Source organism: Phyllostomus hastatus, unplaced genomic scaffold (genome assembly GCF_019186645.2).
Source record: "Phyllostomus hastatus isolate PE091 unplaced genomic scaffold, TTU_PhHast_1.1 phas_contig_40, whole genome shotgun sequence".
Classification (NCBI taxonomy): domain Eukaryota; kingdom Metazoa; phylum Chordata; class Mammalia; order Chiroptera; family Phyllostomidae; genus Phyllostomus; species Phyllostomus hastatus.
The window spans coordinates 2,444,134-2,465,071 of record NW_025333872.1 but is presented as its reverse complement, the minus strand read 5'-3'; the positions used below and the strand labels follow the sequence as shown (position 1 = coordinate 2,465,071).

The 20,938-nt window shown below is 40.9% G+C and overlaps 1 protein-coding gene across 4 annotated transcripts in view; it reads left to right on the top strand.

The window, feature by feature from the left end:
• BTBD9 (BTB domain containing 9) overlaps window positions 1-20,938 on the top strand; it is a 454,104-nt gene that overhangs the window by 377,141 nt on the left and 56,025 nt on the right. For all 4 annotated transcript variants that reach the window (XM_045843294.1, XM_045843293.1, XM_045843295.1 and 1 more), the window contains exon 9: window positions 709-816. In XM_045843294.1, the coding sequence (XP_045699250.1) occupies window positions 709-816 (108 nt within the window). The remainder of the gene's footprint in view (window positions 1-708; window positions 817-20,938) is intronic.

The following is a 20,938-nucleotide window of genomic DNA, read 5'->3' as shown; positions in this document are numbered from 1 at the left end:
CACCTTGTGAGGCAACCACTGTTCTCATTCCGGTCACCATGTATACATGTTGTCTCTTTTGAGCTTTGTGGACGCGGAATCCTGTATCTTAGGTTCTTACCTGGGCTAAAAGCGGGGCAGGGGATAAGAATAACAGGACCAGATAAATAATTTTTAAATAATAAGAAAGTTTTACTAATGAGTGTGTTTTCCTGTACGTCCAAATCAGATAATCTTACCAAAGCGCCGCAAACAAAGAGTTGGGTAATAATGACAAGGAACCTGAACGTGATAATTAGGTTACTGCAAAACTACCAATTGATTAGAAAGCACAGATTCCCCTATAAACAGTGGTCTCAGGATATTACCTTTGGTCAGCACAGCTGACCAAGGAATTGGGAAGAGGATTTGCTGACATCTTTTCCCTGATAAACTATCTAGTCAGAAGAGTGTTGCCACTTGGGGGACAGAGACAGCCTGGGATTGGGTGACTTACGAAATAAAGTCCTAAACAGACAAACCTCCTGCTGCAGATTAACTCCATCTTCTCTCATCAAACTTTTGTTTGAGGCTTATTGATACTTCCTCCTGTCCTGAAAGTCTGGTTGGGCGGAGGCGGCGGTGGTGGCAGGGGGAAGGAGAGAGTAGGCACATCCCTTCATGCCTGCAGCCTAAGGAAACAGCCCGTTAGAACATTTCACAGCATTCTTACGTTTTCCCTTTCTTCAGGTTGTTGCTTTGGGACTGTGACGATCGAAGCTATAGCTACTACATTGAGGTTTCCACCAATCAGCAGCAATGGACCATGGTGGCTGACAGAACGAAAGTCTCCTGCAAGTAAGTGATGTCCTTTGAAGAATTTATTCCAATTTAAAGACAGTCTTTCCAATGCATTCAGAAGGTCCCAAGGAAGAGTCATAGAATCACCAAGTTTTATCTTATTTGGAATTTGAAAACATTCTGATGATCACTTCAGTTTTGACTATTAAGTACTTAAATGAGAATTTACGTTATAAGACCAAACTCTCCTTATTTTGTGATTTGAACTTGATTTTTGAAGATGGCAGACACCTAAGCAGGGAAAAAATAGTATTTTCTATCTGTAATTCTGTCCTGTATCCTCTCCCCACATCCCACACTACCCCTTTAGGACTTGTTTCTTCCTTAGGGAATTTTGCAGATGCAATACTCACTTTAGTAGTTATTCTGGGACTCTATCATATTCTCCACCCTCATACCATTTTCAGGGGTAGCTTTAAATATTTGTCTCGTCTCTGTGTTAGCTACATTGTTATTGAAACTAAGGAAAGCTTGTACCTTGGGTTTTTATAGGCGAATGGGGCATTTTGTGCATGGGGTATTGGGTCTGTTTGAGCTTAACCTGGTTGTGGGGGAAGCCAGTAAGAAAGATTCTGCTAGTTCTGACCCTAGAGGCATGCCTAGAATGAATGTGAACATGTGTATATACCTGTGTAGCTAGTACTTAGATCAAAATTAGACCTGGAGGGTTCCCTCATACTCTTTCCCAGCCATTACCCGAGAAGAGCACAGCACTTTTCAGTGTGGAGCCAGATCCTCTGAAAGGCAAGATAAAGCAAACAGCTCATCTTTTTAAAAATTGAGATAATGATTCACATGCCATAAATTTCACCATTTTAAACCATACAGTTCTGTGGTTTTAATATATTCTTCATGTAACCACTACCACGTAATGTTGTAAAACATTTTCATCACCCCCAAAAGAAACCTACCCATCAGCAGTCTCCCCATCTCCCTCCAGCTCCCTCAGCCTCCAACAGTCTACTTTCTGTTTCTATGGATTTATATGTTCTGGATCTTTCACATATATGGAATCATAGTAAGTGATCTTTTGTTCCCAGCTTCTTTCACATAGTATGTTTTCCAGGTTCATTTATGTTATAGCATGTGTCAGCAGTTCATTCCTTTTAATAACTGAATAATATTTCATCATATGAAAAAATACATATGTATATATCAAATTTTGTTTGTCTATTTATCAGTTGATGAACATGTGAACTATTTCACTTTTAAGCTAATGTGCTGCTTTGAACATTCCTGTACAAGTTTTTGTGTGAACATCTGCTTTCAGTTCTCTTGGGTATATACCTAGAATTGGAGTAGAATTGATGGGTTATATGGTAACTATGTTTAAGTTTTTTAGGAACTGCTGAACTTTTCCACAACTGCTACACTATTTTGCATTCCCACCAACAATGTATGAGGATTCCAGTTTCTCCATATTCTTGCCAGTACTTGTCATTGTCTATCTTTTTGTTCATAGCCATCCTAGTGGGAATGACGTAGCATCTTACTATGGTTTGGATTTGTATTTTCTTGATGGCTAATGATGTTGAACATCTTTTCATGTACTATTTGGCCAAGATTTTATAATTGCATTAACGATGGCTAGTTTGATGCAATGTCTGACACCCTCACCATTATCATAGTGTTATCATGTAGCATGCTTATATTGGTTAGGGTAATACTTGCTACTATAACAAATAGTGGCTTCAACATTTCAGTGGTTTCACACAATAGTTTATTTCTCAGTTGTGTAACAGTCAGTATGGGCATTCCTGGTTGTCACGTGGATGTTCTCCACAGGTGATGGAGGAACCCAGGCATCATCCTTCCTGTGGCTCTGCCATCACCTACAGCCTTGTCAGCATCACCTGTGTCTAACTGGCAGCTAGGGAAAGAACAGAGGGAAGGTGTATTTGGTTGGTTCTGAACAGCCTGGGCCTGGGCTTTGCGAATACCCCTCCCACTTGCATTACCCCAGAGAGAACTTGTCAGTTGCCACAGTCGCACTAGTAGGGCTGGGAAATATGGTCAGTTCCTGGCTGGGCAGTGACTTCTCATTGGGGCACAAATCTCATAGCTATCTCTGACATAGCATAAGAAAACCAATAATTATGTAATAATTAGTATTCCAGTACTCTACATATTTTATCTTATTTTGTCCTGAATACAAAACACCTTGTGGGGTATTGTCTCCATTTTAAAAGTAGAAAATGAAAGCCTCTTTCTACTGTACTGCATTGCCTCCTAGCATTAGTAAAAAAAGAAAAAAAAAACTAAACCAAGATAGAGGATGAAAACTAGTAAATGAAGGGATTAATTTGTTTCCAAGCTCCCAGAACTCTTTTTATACAAGAGGAAGGCCTTCAAGGCGCACGAGCAGCAGTCCATTCATCTGTCCAGAGTCATTACTTACTGGCTGTACAGCTCGCAGGCCAGATCCTCCGCTTCCTCAGCGCTTGTCGTCTTTTACGCATCTCACTGGTCACCATCACCCCTCTCGTCATTTCATGTATTACAAATTGGATTCCTTACTTCTTTCTTTTATGTTCCCCTGTTGAAGGTGTTCTATGGTGTGGTTTTTTTAAAATAAGAATTGGCTGACTAACTACTGATTAGGTACATATATAACTATTTTATATTTACTGAAATGTTTTTTCTTGATTCAAAAATCCATTCATTCATTAGACGCTTTCCTAGTAGGTTTGCATTAAGTTATCGACATCTTTGTTTTTTCTTTTTTCTTTTCTGTTTCCATTAGTTGATGGATGTAAATAATTTACATGTTTTTAACTTTGTATGTTAGCACTTAGATGCTACAGCAGTGTTTTATAAGTTAATAAATAAATAATATATGAGAAGAACAAGAGTAGTAGCAAGCAGTCAGGTGCCTGTCAGCCCTCCAGGAATCATTGGAACCAAATGTTGTGATTTTAGGTTTATAGGCATGACCTCAGTCTACTGTGGCTTTCATTTTTGTGTTAAGTCTTAAGAATTATAATAGAAGATATGCAGATTTGATTTTAGAAAAGGAAACCTTTCCTTTTTAACTTGTATACTTTGAAGGAGTCTATTAGCTTCAAGTATTGTAGCTTGCTTTTAGTTGAAATAAAGAATGTAAGTCATGTTACAAATGAAATTCTATAGGATCTTTATAGATCACAGCTCTGCCCTCTGGTAGTCAAGAAATAACATGAGGGCAGATTGTTATGGTCCTCTGAAAAATACCTAGGGAATGAGATGCTCCAGTGTTTCCCTGTGAGCCCCTCTGCTCTTTGGGGGTTGGAGTGTGTGTGTGTTTTCCTGTATTAGTTAGTACATTAAGTTCTTTGCTTTTAGAATAAAGGCTCATTTTCTGTTACAGAGAACTCTGTTTTTATATTGAATGATTTTGGTTTTTCCCAGCACTATTGAGATATAATTAATATACAACACTGTGTAAGTTCAGGATATACAGTATAATGATTTGATATATGTATATATTAAAAGTGATTCCACAATGAGTTTAGCTAACATATCCATCTCTTAGCACTCTCAAATACTATTTAGTATTGTCATTGTAATCATGATGCTGAACATCACATCCCCATGACTTCTCCCATAACTGGAGGTTTGTACCCCTTGACCACTTTCATCCACTTCCTTACCCCTATCCCATTGCCCCTGGCAACCGCTGATCTTTTCTGTTTCTTTGAGTTCATGTTTGTTTGTTTGTTTAGATTCCACATATAAGTGAGATCATTTGGTATTTGTTTTTTCTTTCTGACTTATTTCACTTAGCATAATGCCCTCAAGGTTTATCCATGTTGTCTCAAGTGTATTGACTGACTTTATAAAATTACATTTTACCTCCGATTTTTATACACAATCTAATCCTGTACCCTTTCGCCTTATTTCAAAAACTTCACTTTCCAATTTGTTTATTCATTTTCTGCACTGTTTCTAAATTGTCGAATCCTAAGTCTGTATTAATACAGTAAGATTACAGACATCAGTCTTTTTATTATTAGTGTAAAGCATGCACATGGAAAATTAATTTAGATAATAGAAATCATATAAGTGAAAAGTAAAATTTTACCTTCCCATCTTCTGTTCCACTCCTCAGAAGGAACTACTTATTTATGCACTCATTGGTTGATTCTCGTATGTGCCCTGACTGGGAAGCAGACCCACAACCTAGGCACATTGGGATGACGCTCTAACTAAAGGAACTACCCATCCAGGGCAGCACTCTTTATCTTTGTTAGTGTAGTTTTTGTTTTGTTTTGTTCTGCTATTACTTACCTGTTAAAGTTAAACAATATACTTAAATCTCTGGTTTTTGATACATCAAGTATGGACAGTATTTCTTGAATGCCTTCTATGTTAATAAAGAAATTACTATCCCTTCATTTCTCTGTCTGTCCCCATCTTCTGTGAGCTGTCCCACCACATTGGCATTATAAATATTTATGATACTTATTTTTCTGTTCTGTAACTTATAGTTACATCTTCTATGTGTTAAGTATAAATTGCTCCTAAAAAGGAAAAGCTGCTGAGAACTCAATATAGTAACATGACTACATAAACATTGTTCACTACAGATCTGTAGTGAGGGAAATATTCAGTGTCGCTGGAATTATACCCCTCTTGGAAGAATTGTACTGTGTTCAGATCAAGTAGAAATTCGATTTTCTTACAAGTGCTCAGAATTATTCCACAAATAATAAATAAAAAGCTTTATCTCCAGCTCTTTGTTTTTCTGGAGTTCCTAGTTGCTTTCTTTTCCTTGTTTCAGAAGCCTCTGTTTGGTCACTATTTAATTTTTGAACAGACTGCTTCTTAGACCAGCTCTATAGCTGTGATCTTAAAATTTCTTTTTCTTTTGTATCTGGGTTGGTTCCACTGTTTCTTCGATTTTCTTTTGTAGAATGTGGATAAAAGGCTAATAACAAAACCCATTTTTCCTTTGCAGGAGACATTGACCTGGGACCCAGTGGTTACCTTTTTAGATCTGTCCCCTGGAAATGTGATAGATGTGGAATGTCAGCCATACATTAGGCACTATTGTTTATGATAAAAATTACCTGTGATTGGTGAATGCGTCTGTCCCGGGAGGACTGTAAATATTTACTTGAAAGCCATAGCTTTGGATTTTCTGAGTAAGCTGACTTTTGTGACTAGGCATGTCCATCATGAAAATTCTGGGATCTGTGTTTATGGAGCTATTACACGAGATAATAGTTGTTTTAAAATATGAGGCTTCTAAGCCAAAGTGGCCCCACACCTGCCCTGTTTCGTACACTCTCACCTGAGTTGACCCCTGCATGGCAGCAGGAATAACTCCTCTACAGTTGTGTAGACTATGACAAGGACTGCCCCTGAGGTCAAATGCCTGCTGCTACCCTAGTGGCATGCTGTTGTCTATTCTCTCTGCTGGGTGACTCTTAAGTCAAATGCAATTTTGTAGGTCTTTGTTAAGGAGATCCCTCGTGGGCATTACATACAGTGAATCTATAGGTGATTTTTTTTTTCAGAAAGGGTATGTGAAAAGCAAATTTTCAGAATTTTGCATGCATGAAACATAGTTTATGTATAGAATTCAATTCCTTCAGAATTTGAAAGCTTGGATTTATTGCCATCTAGCATCTAACATTGCTGATGAGAAATCTGATAAATCTGATTCTCATTCATTATAGTAATTTATTTTTCCCAATAGAATCCTTTAGGATCTTCTCATTATCCTTGGATTCACAATGATATGGTGTATGTGGGTTCATCCTGTCTACTTTGCTTCAGTATGGAAATCTACCCAGTTTCCCTCAGATTTATGAATATTTCATCCATCTACCTTTTTCCAGAAATTCACCAAAGCCTTGACTTGCTAATATCCCTCCCTCCAGTTTGCAACACCTTTATGACTATATTCCCTTTGTCTTTTTTTTGATGTCACTTCACTGGGTTCCTAGGAAGGGAGAAAGGTTAATGTGCCTGCAGTATGGGCCATCTTGAACTTGAATTTCCTAAAGCTCTGCTGCACAGGCTGTTGATACTCCCTTGACCCAAATCCTTTCCGTTTCTTTCTTTGTGCCTGGCTGCGCTTCTCCCATGTTATGTAGCTGTCTTGTTTCCTGCCAGTGTGTGTTTCCTTAGCATATTGACCTCATTTGTGTTCATTTCAAACTGTTTCTTCACTTTGTTATGGTCCCATTGACTAGTAATTCTGTCTGCCAAAGTGTTAATGATCTCAGCCATCAACTGCCCAAGAATGACCTTGGAAAACATTTTGGCAAATATAAATGATTATATATAATGAATTGGATAATACTGAAATTTTTATTTCCATTTGAGAATTCTGTGGTCAGGTTAGTAGAATTGCCTGGTATTTCCAGCTTTTAGTTTAATTTTCTCACAAACTGTGTATCTCCTTGATAGATATACTATCCAGATTTCTTTTTGTATTTAACCTAAGTGTTCATTAAAAATGATGTAAAGAGTTTTTAATAACTTAAGAAAATACTTATATAATAAGATTTTCTAAAGCAAAGGTACAAAATTATAGAAGTATTATCACAAGTAGGAAATAAAATTATGGAAAAAGGCAGAAGGAAATATGGCAAAATGTTAAAAATGACTGCCTTTGTGTATTGAGATTATGGACTTATCTAGCTTTCTACATTTTTTGACAATTTACATGTATTTATTTTAAAATCAAAAAGAAAACTTTATTTGAAAGAGAGTTTTGTCTTACTGCAGCCACAAATGTTTTATAGATATTTGTCCTTGCCAGAGTAGCATATGCTGGCAGAGTAGAATGGTTTATTCAGTCAGCAATTAATTAGAGAAATTAAATAAGTGCCGTCCATAGTGATATTCTAGTAGCTTTTCAGAACCTGGAAGCCACTCACACGGAGCACAGGTTGTGCTTCCCTGAAGAGGACTCCTGTGCTTCTCCCCGTGGGCCTCTGGAAGCCCAGTGCTCTGAGAGCACCTCTTCTGCTCGACCTTAGCAGTCCATTTCCACGTGGGTTTCCCTTTCAAAGGAGCCTGGCCTACCTGAGAACTTGGAGAATCACCTTGGATCAGGCAATTTCTAAGTTTAGACAGTTTCTAACTTTAGGTGATTTCTGACTTTAGACAGCATCCTAACTTTAGACAGTTGCTACACTGTACCTGAGGAGCAGTTGGACTGTCTCTGCGTCACCTGGAAAGGCCTCTGTGCGGTCAGCTTGTTGCTCCCTGGTCTTCAGCATGACGACACTCCTATCTGAGAAGCAGTGTGTCCCCCTCACTGATATACTGTCCTTTAGTCCTGGGGAAGGTTAACATTCTGTTCAGGGGTCTGTTTCTGTAGCTGGTTCTAATCACTGTTTACTAGGAATCTTAGAACGAGGGGCCATGTTTCTTTCTCTAAGTGCCTCAGTTGAGGGTGATGAGATAAATTAAAGGTGGAGATTTACAGCCTCAGTAAACTCTTCCAAAGTGTAGCAGGTTTGAAAAACAGCACATTTAAATCTAAACTATTTACCTTGCCTGTGATTTTCTGCATCTTTTTTCATGATGTTAGCAATAAAGTTGAAAAAGCTTTCCTTCTTCCAGCGTTGTTTCTTAGCCTGACATTTAACAAAAGTCTCGGGTTGGTTCCAGGAGGTCACTGCTGAACATGTGACCTGGGGGTTGTGTGTAGTAGTGACCCCTCTGGCTTGAGGTCACTACTGTGATGCAATAAAACAAAAGTGGGTTTTAAAGGAGGAAATGTCTTCACCAGTGAGACTGCTGATGAGAAGAAGTTCATATTTAGTGCCAAGTTTTCATTTCCAGGATGAGATTGTAGCTCTTGACTGTCACATAGTCCTGCACTGAAATATGACTGCCTCTCGCAAGTGCCCGCCGTGGTAGCAGACGGGCTGCTCTCCTCCCTGTGAGGCTGGAGAAGTGCACTTGCTTGTTCTTTCTTGAAGTGCCAGCCAATTAATGGGCTCTGGTTGTGTAATTGCCACTTTTAAAATGCTTGGGGAGATGTTTTCTCTTCTCATACTTAATTCCATTTTTCTACATAGCGTCTGACAGAAATGAAAAAAGCCAGTCATGTTCTTTCCTATGTTTTATTTTCAAAGGGCAAACATTGGTGTTAATTTTTTCAAAAATTTTAGAGCTTGAATGATAAAAGAACATGTACCTGTAAGAGTTTGGCAAAAAATGAAAATGAAAAATAACAGAATTTAGATCTCTCTCTCACACACATACACACACACACACACACACACACACACACACACACACGACAAGTCCAACACTAGGTAGACCCCTGTGTTAATGGTGAGCTATCAAAGCCTGTCCTGCAGAAGGCATCTGTCTGTTAGACCAGACTTGGAGATGCCTGTTAATCAAACTGTTGCTTATGGGGTAATGAAGTACCAGGAATAGATGAATATTTTGCTATAGAAAACATCACTAGGGAGTCAGTCACTCATACCTGTGTATCTAGACAAGGGGCTTATCTTCTATATTGCAGAAAGTCTTATGCAAAAATTTACCCATATATTGGAAGCCATGTGGAAAGTAGATTTTGATGCTAAGTATGTGAACTGAGTTGTAAAGTCAGAGCTATCAGCAGGTTCTGTCAACCACCAGTGGAGAGGTTCCTCCCACCAGAACATCTGACAGATGAAGGAGCTGGAAGGAAATGAAGTTCCCTCAGCTGGCGAATGATCAGGAGGGAGAAGCTGAGAGCTCCTTCTCTCTGCCTTGCTTAATCCAGGAGCCACATCACTCTGTGAGGATAATAACTTTTTCTAAGCCTGTCATACATAAAATGAAGCATGCCTCAGTAAAATTTTCTCAGTGAGCTGTGTGAGCACATTAAAATGTACATGGTCAGAAGATTTTTCTTTTATTATGGAAAAACTTTCATATTAATGTTACATTCATAATGACAAAAGTCAAGACCACACTAGTCCAGCTGCCATCATCTCCCTTCTCTGTTCCACTCTGTTAACTGCTACCTCATATTCTCTCCATACCCTCTTCAAGTTTACTTACTGTAGCCAGGGTAGCATTTTTGAAGCACAGCTCTGATATGATACTGCTTAGGACCCTTCGCTGGCTCCTCACTAATGGTTCTCTAGGTGAAAACCAGCATTCTTTACCTGGCCTGGAGTGCCTGCACAGTCTGGCCCCGTTCTGCCGCTCCTTCCCTTCCTGCATCACTCTCCCTGTTCACCTCCACCTGGCTTCCTCTCACCTCCCTCCACGCACCGTGCCGCACCCTCCCACAGAGCTTTTGCACACCCCGTGGCCTCTGTCTGGAGCCCTGCACTCTGCCATTTGTCTGGTTAACCTCTGTTATTCTTTGGGAGAAACTAGCTCACGGGCTAGTTTCTCAGGAGAATCTGCTCTGACCACCCATCTCAATCAGATTACTTTGTTATCCATTCTCACTGAACTGAGCTACTTCCCTTCACAACTTCCATCAGTGTTTGCAATGACCCTTTCCTTAGTGTGGTTATTGTGTGACTATTTTTCTTCCCCACTAGGCTGTAGGCTCAGTGAGAGCAGGGATTTGGTCTCTTTTACCCACACTTATCCATGATAGCCTAGCAAGGACCTGACACTTGCATTGTCTGAGTGAACGAGTGCTACCGCTCTGTCTCCAGGCATGTGCACATGTTGGCTTCATTTGTCCTGCTGTTCTCTGGAGCTGCTGTCATCACAGGGCTCCGTCAGGAGGTTTGTCCATCCCTGCTCAGATGCTGTCACGTAGAGCAAGGCAGAGTTTATGTAGGAGAATAAGAGTTGCTCATTGCCCCTGATAATTTCATCCTTATATACTAGGAATGTGCCTTCCCCACTTCTCTTTATTAATCCATTATTGGTCTGTCATCCTTGATTTATTTACAGCCTTATTCCACAGATTCAATCATTGTCAAAGGTTCAGTTTTCTCTGGTCTCCACATCTATCCTTGCCCCTCAAGTTAATGACTTGGAAACCCCAGTAACTATCACTTGAGATTGGTTACTGACTGGAAGTCCATTACCTTTATTTTTAACCACTCTTAGAGAGAGTTAAGTTTTTCTTTATGGAGAGGCCAAGTGCTTTAAAAACTGTTTGCCAGCTGTGCCCCTTTCATTCGGAAATTGATTTGATTTAAAATCCCAAGTTTGCCAGGCTAATATGTTTCAATTGCTTCTCTGGGTTTCAGAGTGAAAGGTTTTAAAAAAAAGCTGGCCTTAGTCTCTGGAGAGGAACTCTAAACCACATGCTGAGGCATTCTGTGAACCTCTCAAGCAGGGTAGGGTCTGTCCAACAGAACAGACCCCACTCTGGCATCCTGGAGCTCTGGGTCCCTCACACAGTTTCAGGATGGATGCAGAGGGCCCAGCCTCAGCGTGGGCTGGAGAGGTGCTTGGAGGTGTGCCTTACCATGAGTAAGCCATGGTCAGCCCCTTTCCTGAAATAGGCACTGCCCGTAGAGCAATGCAGACTGCCCCTCAATGGGCCTCTAGTAGGAATCAGAGAAACCTAATGTACGCAAGCAAACTGAGCATTCAGAAACACCAGAATAACAGTCATCGTAAAAATACATTTTTAAAAATGAATTTTCATCATTCTCATCTGTGAAAGAGGAGAGTAAAGCCTATTAGGAAAGTCAGTGTAGTTTTGATCATATATTCTTAAAGTGGTCTTAGTCCCATTGGTCCACCTCTCAGTCCTCAGTTTACCTCTCAGTCCTAATGAGAAGCACTGTCCTGGTAATCATGCTGTGATTAACGCAGACTCAGCTGTGTCCCAGAATGCTAACAGCCTTGTGTTTCCTTCCTAGGTTAAAAAACAAAAAGAAAAAAATTGTTCTTACGGATTTAGGGATCCAGCATGCACATAGAATTTGTTTTCAGAGCTGAAACGTCACTCTTCCTTGACTCTGATTTATTCTTGTGGCTTCAGCTGTCTCATCCATTCATGTCTTCCATTAAAGGTTGGCCCCTTCTGAAATGGCTTCTCAAACCCAGCTTCTCTAAAACTAACCTCATTGTTGTCTTTCTCCAGAAAGCAGCTCCTCCTCTTTGATGTCCCTGCTTGCATTGGTGGTAACCCCTCTCTGGGCATCTCTTACTGCTCTGACTCTTCCTTCCCTTCCACAGCCAGTCAGGTATCCTAACTTCTCTTTTACACCTTTTCTTCCTTTATGCTTAGTCCCATTGGTCCACCTGAATTCAGATCTTACATGTCCCTCCCACAGTACCACAGGAGCCTCTAATGGATTTCCTGGAATCTATACTCTTTGCATCTGTGGTTGTCCTGGTGTCTGGAACACATTGCTAGACTGGCCTGGCTTATCCTCAGTCCCCTCTGTAGCATGCCAGTGGTCTACTGAGAAAAGCCTCTGATTCCTGCCTGGGTCATCTGCTGTCTCTACTCTACATGATCAGCTTTTCCCAAATATCTTATTTTCAATATTCTGTGCCACTGTCAGATCTCATGTCCAGATTTCAAATTTATAATTACCACGTCTCTCTGACTCTCACCAAACTTTCTAACCTTTATCTCTTTAATTCTCTCCTTACAGGTATCCAACTTTCCTTTCAGTCTGGCCCAATTACTATTGCCAAGTGAGTCCATGCTTTAGATAGCTAATTATCTTTATCTCCACCTGCTGATCTTCAGGTCTCTACCCATCCTCTGTTCCCTTCAAAACCCAGCCAAAAATGCTCAGAGCATTCTTCCTTAATTTTCCTTCTCCCAAACACAAATAACTGCCCTATTAGCAGAATGTTCATCCTAATTTGTTTGCATATAACTTGATAACATTCACTTTTTCTTGGGTCTGTTTCAGAGAATGGAGAAATAAGGGGCTAGGCTGGGAGGACGTTTGCTTTTTAAAAAATCTAACCATTTTTAAAGGTGCAGTGACCCTGTGAAAGTATAGGGCCGCCCTGGCTGGTGTGGCTCAGTTGACTGAGTGCTGGCCTGCAAATCAAAGGGTTGCCAGTTCTATTCCCACTTAGGGCACATGCCTGGGTTGCTGGCCGGGTCCCTGGTGGCGGCATGTGAAAGGCAACCACACACTGATGCTTCTTTCTCTCTCTCCTGCCCTTCCCCTCTGAAAATAAATAAATAAAATCTTTAAAGAAAAAAAAGTATAGGGTCAAATTTTTCCAGCAACCTCTAGCAAGTCCAGCTGTAATCAAATGCATAGCCCAACCAACTTTGCTTCAGTCTAATATTTATTAAGTGACCTAGGTACAGGCTACATTGTAAGGGAGAATACCTAGGAGAAAGGAAGACATTTTCCCTCTGAAGGAACTTACAGGTTATACGCATTCCAGACATTTGGGAACCATCTCAGACACTCACAGAGTACAAAATACAAAACAGGGTCCTATAATCATAGAGTATTATAATTGAAAGTACCTTGGAAATCATAGTCCAAGCCTCTCTCTTTATGGATGAGAATCTGAGGCAGAAACCACAAATGCCTTTCCCAAGTTCTCCTCTGGTGGAATGGTCCAGGTTAGAACCCAGATGTTCTGATTCTGAGTTTCCCAGAATTTTGCATGACCTATAAGACCATAGTAAAAAAAATACAGACATATAGGGGCTGTAAGAATAGAGACATGATCAGAATATAGACATGATTGAAGTTGGGGAAGTTCTTCTGAAAAGATGCATTTTTCAGCCTAGCCACCTACTACTGGCCTCCACTGTAGCTGGTGATTCACCAACTACAAAAACCAACTACAAAAAAAAAACTGATGATTCACCAACCACAGAAACCTATGAGCTTCAGATTTTAAAATCACATAGAGGAACAAATCAGAAATAGACTCACCTCCCAGAAGTTATTATGAAGACCATAGATTATAAATATAAATATATGGCACTTCAGATGATTTCCTACCTTGCTGTCACTACTATTTGCTCCATGGAATATTAGGATGTCCAGCCTCTTAACTGTATCATAATTCATATTTTAAAACCAGCTTTTAAAGTATAGTCTCTATACCAGTGGTCAAGACCAGATTGCCTAGGACTTCACTATCCAAGTTACAGAGTATATCAGCCTCTGCTTTGCTTCCCTTTTCCTTCCTATTACCTACTTAAAAAAAGAATTCATTACTCTATTCATCAGGTTGTTCCCTTCTGTCAAAATAAGACTTGTGTGTGTGTGTTTTCTTTCTGTTTTAAGCCAATATCCATAAAGCATATTTTCCCCCACAGTTGACATTTTCTTTTCACGATCCCTTGAAATGGAGTGTAAGTGAATTTCACCATGGTATTATAAATTATGTCCTGAGTATCAGTAATAAACATTTCTTACAAAGTTTTAAAGTGTAGTTTCGAGCTGGTGATCATCTGGAATTGCACACATTAACCAGCTGCTTTAGAGGGAATTAGCGATTGTTTTCTGCTCATACACTTTTCACCTCTTTATTCAAATTTATACAACAAAATGGAGCCATGTAACAAACCTTAACTGAGCAAAAGCGTGTTTGTACTCTAAGTAATGTGGCTTAGCAGTCTTGACCTAGAAGGGGTGCTGAGCAGTCATTATGTCCATCCTTCTACCTTCAGAGAATTCCTTTAAGTACATTAAACTTGTCCCAGAGAGCTCGTGATTTTCCTCTAAGTGACAAAGACTGGGTGATATTCCTTGCTTCCTCATCGCCTGCCTCTCTGAGCCTTCAAGTGTAAATTTCTTAAGCGGGAGTGATGCGCAGGCAAAGGAGGGAAGCAGTGTTGGTACAGCTGCTCTTAAATGAAAGTAACTTGTGTACGTTGTTCTTTTTTCCTTCCTAATTCTCTAGGGAGTTGCTGAATTCTCTGTAGAATTTGGCAGTGGATATATAGGCTTAATAGAAATTCTGCCTGCTGGAGCTTTGAAATGTATAGTCCTTTCTCTAGGGTATGCTTGGGATGGGGGAAGGAGGGGCTCATGGATGCTTATTTGCTTGTTTTACATTTCTGAAGCTTCTGAATTCATTTCTCCTAATTAAAACAAAAATTGGAACCTAAGCTAATCGAATGTGGAGATCACAGGTTTAAACTAACAAGAAGATATGATTCCAAAGTTCTTGTTCTCACAGTGCCTTTGAGCCCCTCATATCATTGCTTCTGCCTGTTTGTAGGTGCCTCAGGTAGACAAATAACAGCCTCAGGTGCACAGGGATGCGGCTGTATCGCCCTGTGAGGACAGAGAGCCTCTGCAATAACATTTAGTAGTAAGCAAGTTTTTAGTAAGACGTGGCATGTACTGTGATCTACAATTATGAATGCATTCATTTTTGGATTTCTAATCTGATCATCAAATTTATACCTTCTCATTGAATTAATATTGCATTCTTACATAAATATTAATTAATGTTATAAATTTCTGAGATGTGGAGGAAACACGGGGCACACACTGTCTTCTATGCCTTTCATATTTGGGGATGAGCAACTGATATTCTCAGGCACTATTTTCTCCTTTTGTTACTTTCTTAACTAAGACTAGTATTCAACTAATCATTGCCCTGATGTGTGGGGCACAGAACCATGTTAACTCAAAAATGTGTTACCTGTCCATTAACTTAGCAGACATATCTTGAGGCACTGTCCTAGGCCAGGCCCTGTGCTGGGCACTTCCCTCCTCTCCTGGGCTCATCAATAAAGTTTTCCCTGCAGCTCAGGGCCAGTAGGAACTGAGAGGCCTTGATCCAACTGTAAATAGAAGCATCTGTGGATTCTGACACACCTAGATGGACCATATCTTCCCAGAGGGAATGAGTAGGGACAACATTCATGGGAGCAAGCAGCCTGCTATGCCTGGAAGCACATACTGTGCAGAAGGGAGCAGGCTCAGCCGTGGTAGGTATGGAAAGATCACTCCTTCTCCCTTCAGCCCCCTGGAGGAAAGTTCAAATGTGCCTTTGAGCACAGATCTTCCCAGAGACTGCAGGATTGCAGCCTGCTCACTCAGCCAATCCACTTCTTTGTTACCTTTGTACTGGAAACAATAGCCTCCGCTGTAGCAGCCTTAGCAAACTGAGCATGTTTTGTTGCAGGCCCGTGCCAGTGCTTTTTCCCTGCCCTCTCTGATGATAAGTGTGATGTTCATTCTGTAATGAGCAGTTACAGTTTCTGTGGGCTGTGTAATACCATATAATAAGCAATAATTTCCCACTTACCCTTGATAACAGGAGATTTCTGCTTGGCTTTTAGTGATAGCCAAAACATGGGTGGTTTTTTTACAAAGATGATGAATTTTCAGAGGCATCTCTTTTCACAAGATAGATTGGCAAGTTGTTTTCCAAGTGTGTCCAAAATTTGTAATGTCTCATCTTGCCTTTAAAAAGTCAAAGTCAGATCAAATGGTTCTGAAGTAACCATTTGTAATAAAATGACTATATCCATTCTTAAACTCGTTTTAGCTCTCTCCTGGCTGTGCTTTTCCTCAAGGGATTAGTGGCTTGAAGCTTAGCCCAATAGTTTAGATGATAAAACTGCCAAGTCTCAAGTTATTGTTTTAAATTTTCTATAAGAGATTATATCTTAAGTATAAAGTGAGCTCGCCCTAGATGACTTGGTGCCCTTCCCTGAGAGAGGAGGCCCATCATGCTTTGTGCTCTTCTCCCCTGAGCCACACACTGTCAAGACTGGATGGGGTTCGTGCCCTGATTTTTTTTAAATCATTACGAAACACTTAAAAAAATAGACACCAGCTTTACACTTTAATCCTCCCCACCTCTATTTAAAGTCAGCTCTTGACTGTCCCTTGACAAGTGGTCAGAACCCATAAAATTCAGTATTTTCCTGCAATAAATGAAGATTTCTCTTTCATTAGACTGTCTTACCTGTTTCTGAGACATGGCTTGCATTCTGTATTCATGCATTCCTGTGGGCCCCTTGGTAACCACTTACCCTCTGAGACAGCGTGAGCCAGACTGGCAGCCGTTCATTTGGTGATATTGGGGAAGCCGCATGAATCATGGCGACGGCAGCCCTGGTGCCTCCATGATCGCGGGCTCCTGCCATTTGTCTGTCGCAGGCTGGCCTTCCTGCAGATTGCTGGCATGGCACCCCGATGCATCTGCCTTTCTAAAACTAGGGTATCAGTGAGTGGTGTCAACTAAGATGCAGAAGATACTTGAGCTGACCTCACATTTTAAAGATGATTGTGCCTTTTTGGCACAAAAGGTTGGATTTGTTCATCAGAATGATAGATTGATCCTTTCTGCGTGCAGAGTTCTGTATGGAGTTATGAGGAAAAGAGAAGATAGACTACCTGCCTGTACTCTACTTCAAAAGCAACATACACATCAAAAAAGACTCTCCTATCAGCTGACTCTTTCCAAGTGTCACCTAAAAAGCAAACTGTAGTTGAATGATTGTATACTTTCCGTGTCTGCTTACAAGTTCATCCAAATACCAGAAGAAATTGTGTACAGTTTAAGAACGCAGTTTGTCGAACCAAAAAGCAAGAGAATCACACCTTTATAAAGTTAGTTTGCTTCTGAGTGAGGTGTGGGAGAAGTGCATGCCTGGGTGAAGACCATGCTTCCTACGGTCGCCAGCGTCGAGCAGGGGTGTCCAACCTTTTGGCGTCTCTGGCCCACACTGGGAGGGTTGTCTTGCGCCACACATTAAAAACATTGCAACATGTGATCACAGAACAATCTCATAATGTTTTTTTCCCAATATTTTTTAAAATTTTATTTTAATAGTTGTTCAAGTACAGTTTTCTGTCCTTTACTCCCATCCCAGCCCACCCACCCATCTCCCCACCTCCCTCCCATTTCCATCACCCCTAGTTTTTGTCCATGGGTCCTTTATATTTGTTTCTATAAACCCTTCCCATTCTCCCCTGAAATTCCCCTGAAACCCCCTCCTTTCTCCCCTCTGGTCACTGTCAGCCTGTTCTCTCATGTTCTAAGTGAACTTACAGTTCTGTGTTGGGCCACAGTCACAGCCGTCCTGGGCCACGCGTGGCCCGCAGGTGGGACGCCCCCGCCCGTGTTGCTCAGGGAAAGTGCTTCTCATCCATCTGGCACTTTCATAGCCCCTTTGTGTCCTGAACACACCATCTCAATGGCTATTGTTTTCTTTCTCCCACAGCGCCTAGCTGGAAACAGCCCCTGTGCATGTGAAACTGAATCAGTGCAGCACATGAAATGCACTGACCCAGGTGGGAATAGATTTTTAATCAAATACCTGAGAACAACCCATTTTCTACCAAAATCTCTGGAGTCTTAGTAATCACTAGTGCCCACATTTTTTAGTTGTTTAGGGGGATTTGATTTCTAGCCCAGCATGTTGTCTTTGGGGGTTTATTTAGATTGATTTAATTAAATTCAAATTTATGGTTTGTGGGATCCTTTTACATGGAGACACATCCCTGTGCCAACTGCAGGTAGAAGAACACGGTGTGTTAGCAGACACTTGTGATAAAAATGAAGATCTTCCCTTGCAAGCAGAGTGGTTTGCCTACATTTGACTTGGTGTTATTGTTTAGCTTTTGTTAGGGTGTTGGGTATTTGGGTTTAAGGTTTGGGGCTAGTTTTCCAAGTTGTTCGAAATAATGTCACAGACCAGTGTTTTCTTTTAGAAAAGTCTACATCAAATCATTTGTTAATTTTACTACCAGTGAGAAGTAAGGTAATGTAGGGGGAAGATATGGAAAACTCAGCACTGTGTTCTCAAAGAGCACCTAAAATTTGCACCAGTGTTGCCAATTCCTGGTGTCCAGTCTGTTTGGAAAGGGAGCAGAGGAGGAAAAGCACACAGCAGAGGGGCTCCAGGAGGAGGGTGAGGGGAAGCAAGGTGAAAGCTGTTGTCATCATTGTTATTTCTTAAATAAGATGCTCCGCTATTGTAATGAGAGCTTCTGACCCGTGTTTTCTTGAGAAATGAGGTTCCTTGCTCTGAAGTCTTGTCCCATGCAAACGATGAGGCCTGTCCTTTCTACCTCTGGCCAGGGGTCCTTTTGCCCAGGGGATCTGTGGACAGCACTGTCTCTGTACTAGTGTATCCCCATGTGTTTTATTGTATGCGTTTGAAAGCATTCTGAGAAGGGGGCTGCCCGAGAGATCCATGGCACAAAAAGGGAGGACTCAAGGGTCCGATGAATACCCACGTATGCGAACCCTCAGGAAAAGCAGACACTTGGAAAACACGGGAAGTGTCAGCTACTGACATCTTTGTTACTGGTGTCCTTTACCTTCTTTCTACTTGGTCTCCTACGACCTTGTCCACCTGGTGCACACCCTAGGTCTGGGGCCCTTTGCTGCTAAGATGACTGTGTCATGCTCATTTTCATCATCAACCTTGCCACCATAACCCTTGAAATGTGAGTGGTGCTAGGAACCAAATGAAGTGCACAGTGAAACCTGAGCCCTCCTCACCAGACTCAGATTTCAGAATCATTTCTCCTTTTGCAGCTGCATTTGCATATCAGTCCTGTAGGTTTGTTCTAAAAGATCAGGGCTGGGGAAGCTTTAGCCCTTGTTCTAGCCCTCCTTGACTGCCTGCCTTCTTCCTGGACTCCCATTTTACCTACAGGAAACCTGTACGGACATCTGAAGCTTGCAACTTGGCGGCCCCAGGTAACTGCCAAGAGTGTGAAGTACAGGGTCCCTGTGGGTGAGCAGCTTACTGTGCATCCCCATATTCACGTGTCCCAGACACTTGGCCAGGGGAGGGTTCAGAGCCCCGCCCCCAGGGAAGGTACAGACTAGTGGATGAAATAATGTGTGCCTGAATGAAAGTAAAAAATGTACATTGGAATTGTTTGTTAAATGTAAAATTACTTCAATCTCAGCCTTTGTGTTAGTGATTATGTTCTTGAAATACCTGTATCTCGGCACCAGGAGGAAAAGTGTGCAGTGTGGCAACATTCACTGCACATGAATGAAGTAGAACAGGCAAAATAACAACCCCTGGGTGAGAATCGGTAGGCCTCGCTCTCAGCCATGTTCTACCCTGACTGGCGAGTGTCCTTGGGCAAGTCCTTCACTCTCCCTGTACTCTGTCTCCGCATCTGTAAAGCAGCTTCCTAAGATGCTTACAGCTAGACTCCAAGAGCTGCTTTATTGAAATAGTACAATTTATTGTCATGCTATCAATAAAAATGCATATTACTTCTGTAAAAATTGAAGTACAATGGATTTACCTCAAAAGCACCTTCTAACACTTACGTAGCATGATTCTGCAGTCTTAGGATGGTGCGTTGGCTGGACAGATACACAGACACTGACATACATGTGTACTCTATGTATAAAATACATTATAAGTGAGTTTTTAACTCTTACATATGAGGTAGAACCAATCTCTTTAGCTGCCTCTCTCCATCTCTTAGGCCCTGCAAACTAGCGTTGTGATGTGCTGGGGCCCAGACAGCTACAAGGAGTTCCACCTCTAGAGAAAAGCTTTCAACCACAGATACTCTTGTTGAGAAATGAAAAACAAAAACAAATCTGAAATATATCCAATACCTTGAGCTTCTTGGAGATTCATGCTGCTGTAACATATATAGTGAAATTATATTTGAAAGAAATATAGTCACGTAGAACCACAAACAGAGGTGATGAGTTTGTATTGACAGAAGGGTTAGGAAGTTAGCCTTTTTCTTCTAAAGTCATTAAGTACATAACTCATGACTGGAAGCCTTCCTAATGAAATATGAACATCCGTAAGATGTTGAGTGCACATTAAAAATGTCTTAACATTTGTATTTTTAGCATGGACACAGCAGTATCAGTTAAAATAATTAGCCCTTGCCTGTAATCTAAAAGTCTTATCTCTTTACTCTTACTTTTTTAGAAGGCAGATGTTTTAAAACTGATTTGAAAATCAAATTTGCCCTTCAGTGATTTCATTTGGAAGAAACATAGAAGTAAACATTATAAAGAAGGCTTTGATACATTATGCATGCAAATGTGGCAGCCGAATTCGGGCTCGCAAGTGGAGGTGCATGACTGTTCCGGTTGAGAAAGGTTGAGTTGTTGAAATGAATACAAAGGTCACCAACCCGCACGTCTGTCATTTAGTAGCAGGGCTGTTGCTTCATGTTAAACTCTACCTGCCAAAAGGTAAGAATTGAAAGCTTCTGGCAGGCAAAGTGAGGCCACATTAAAGGTGCAGTGGCTGTCTTTGAACAGTCTGTGGAGCACTTTTATTGATCTT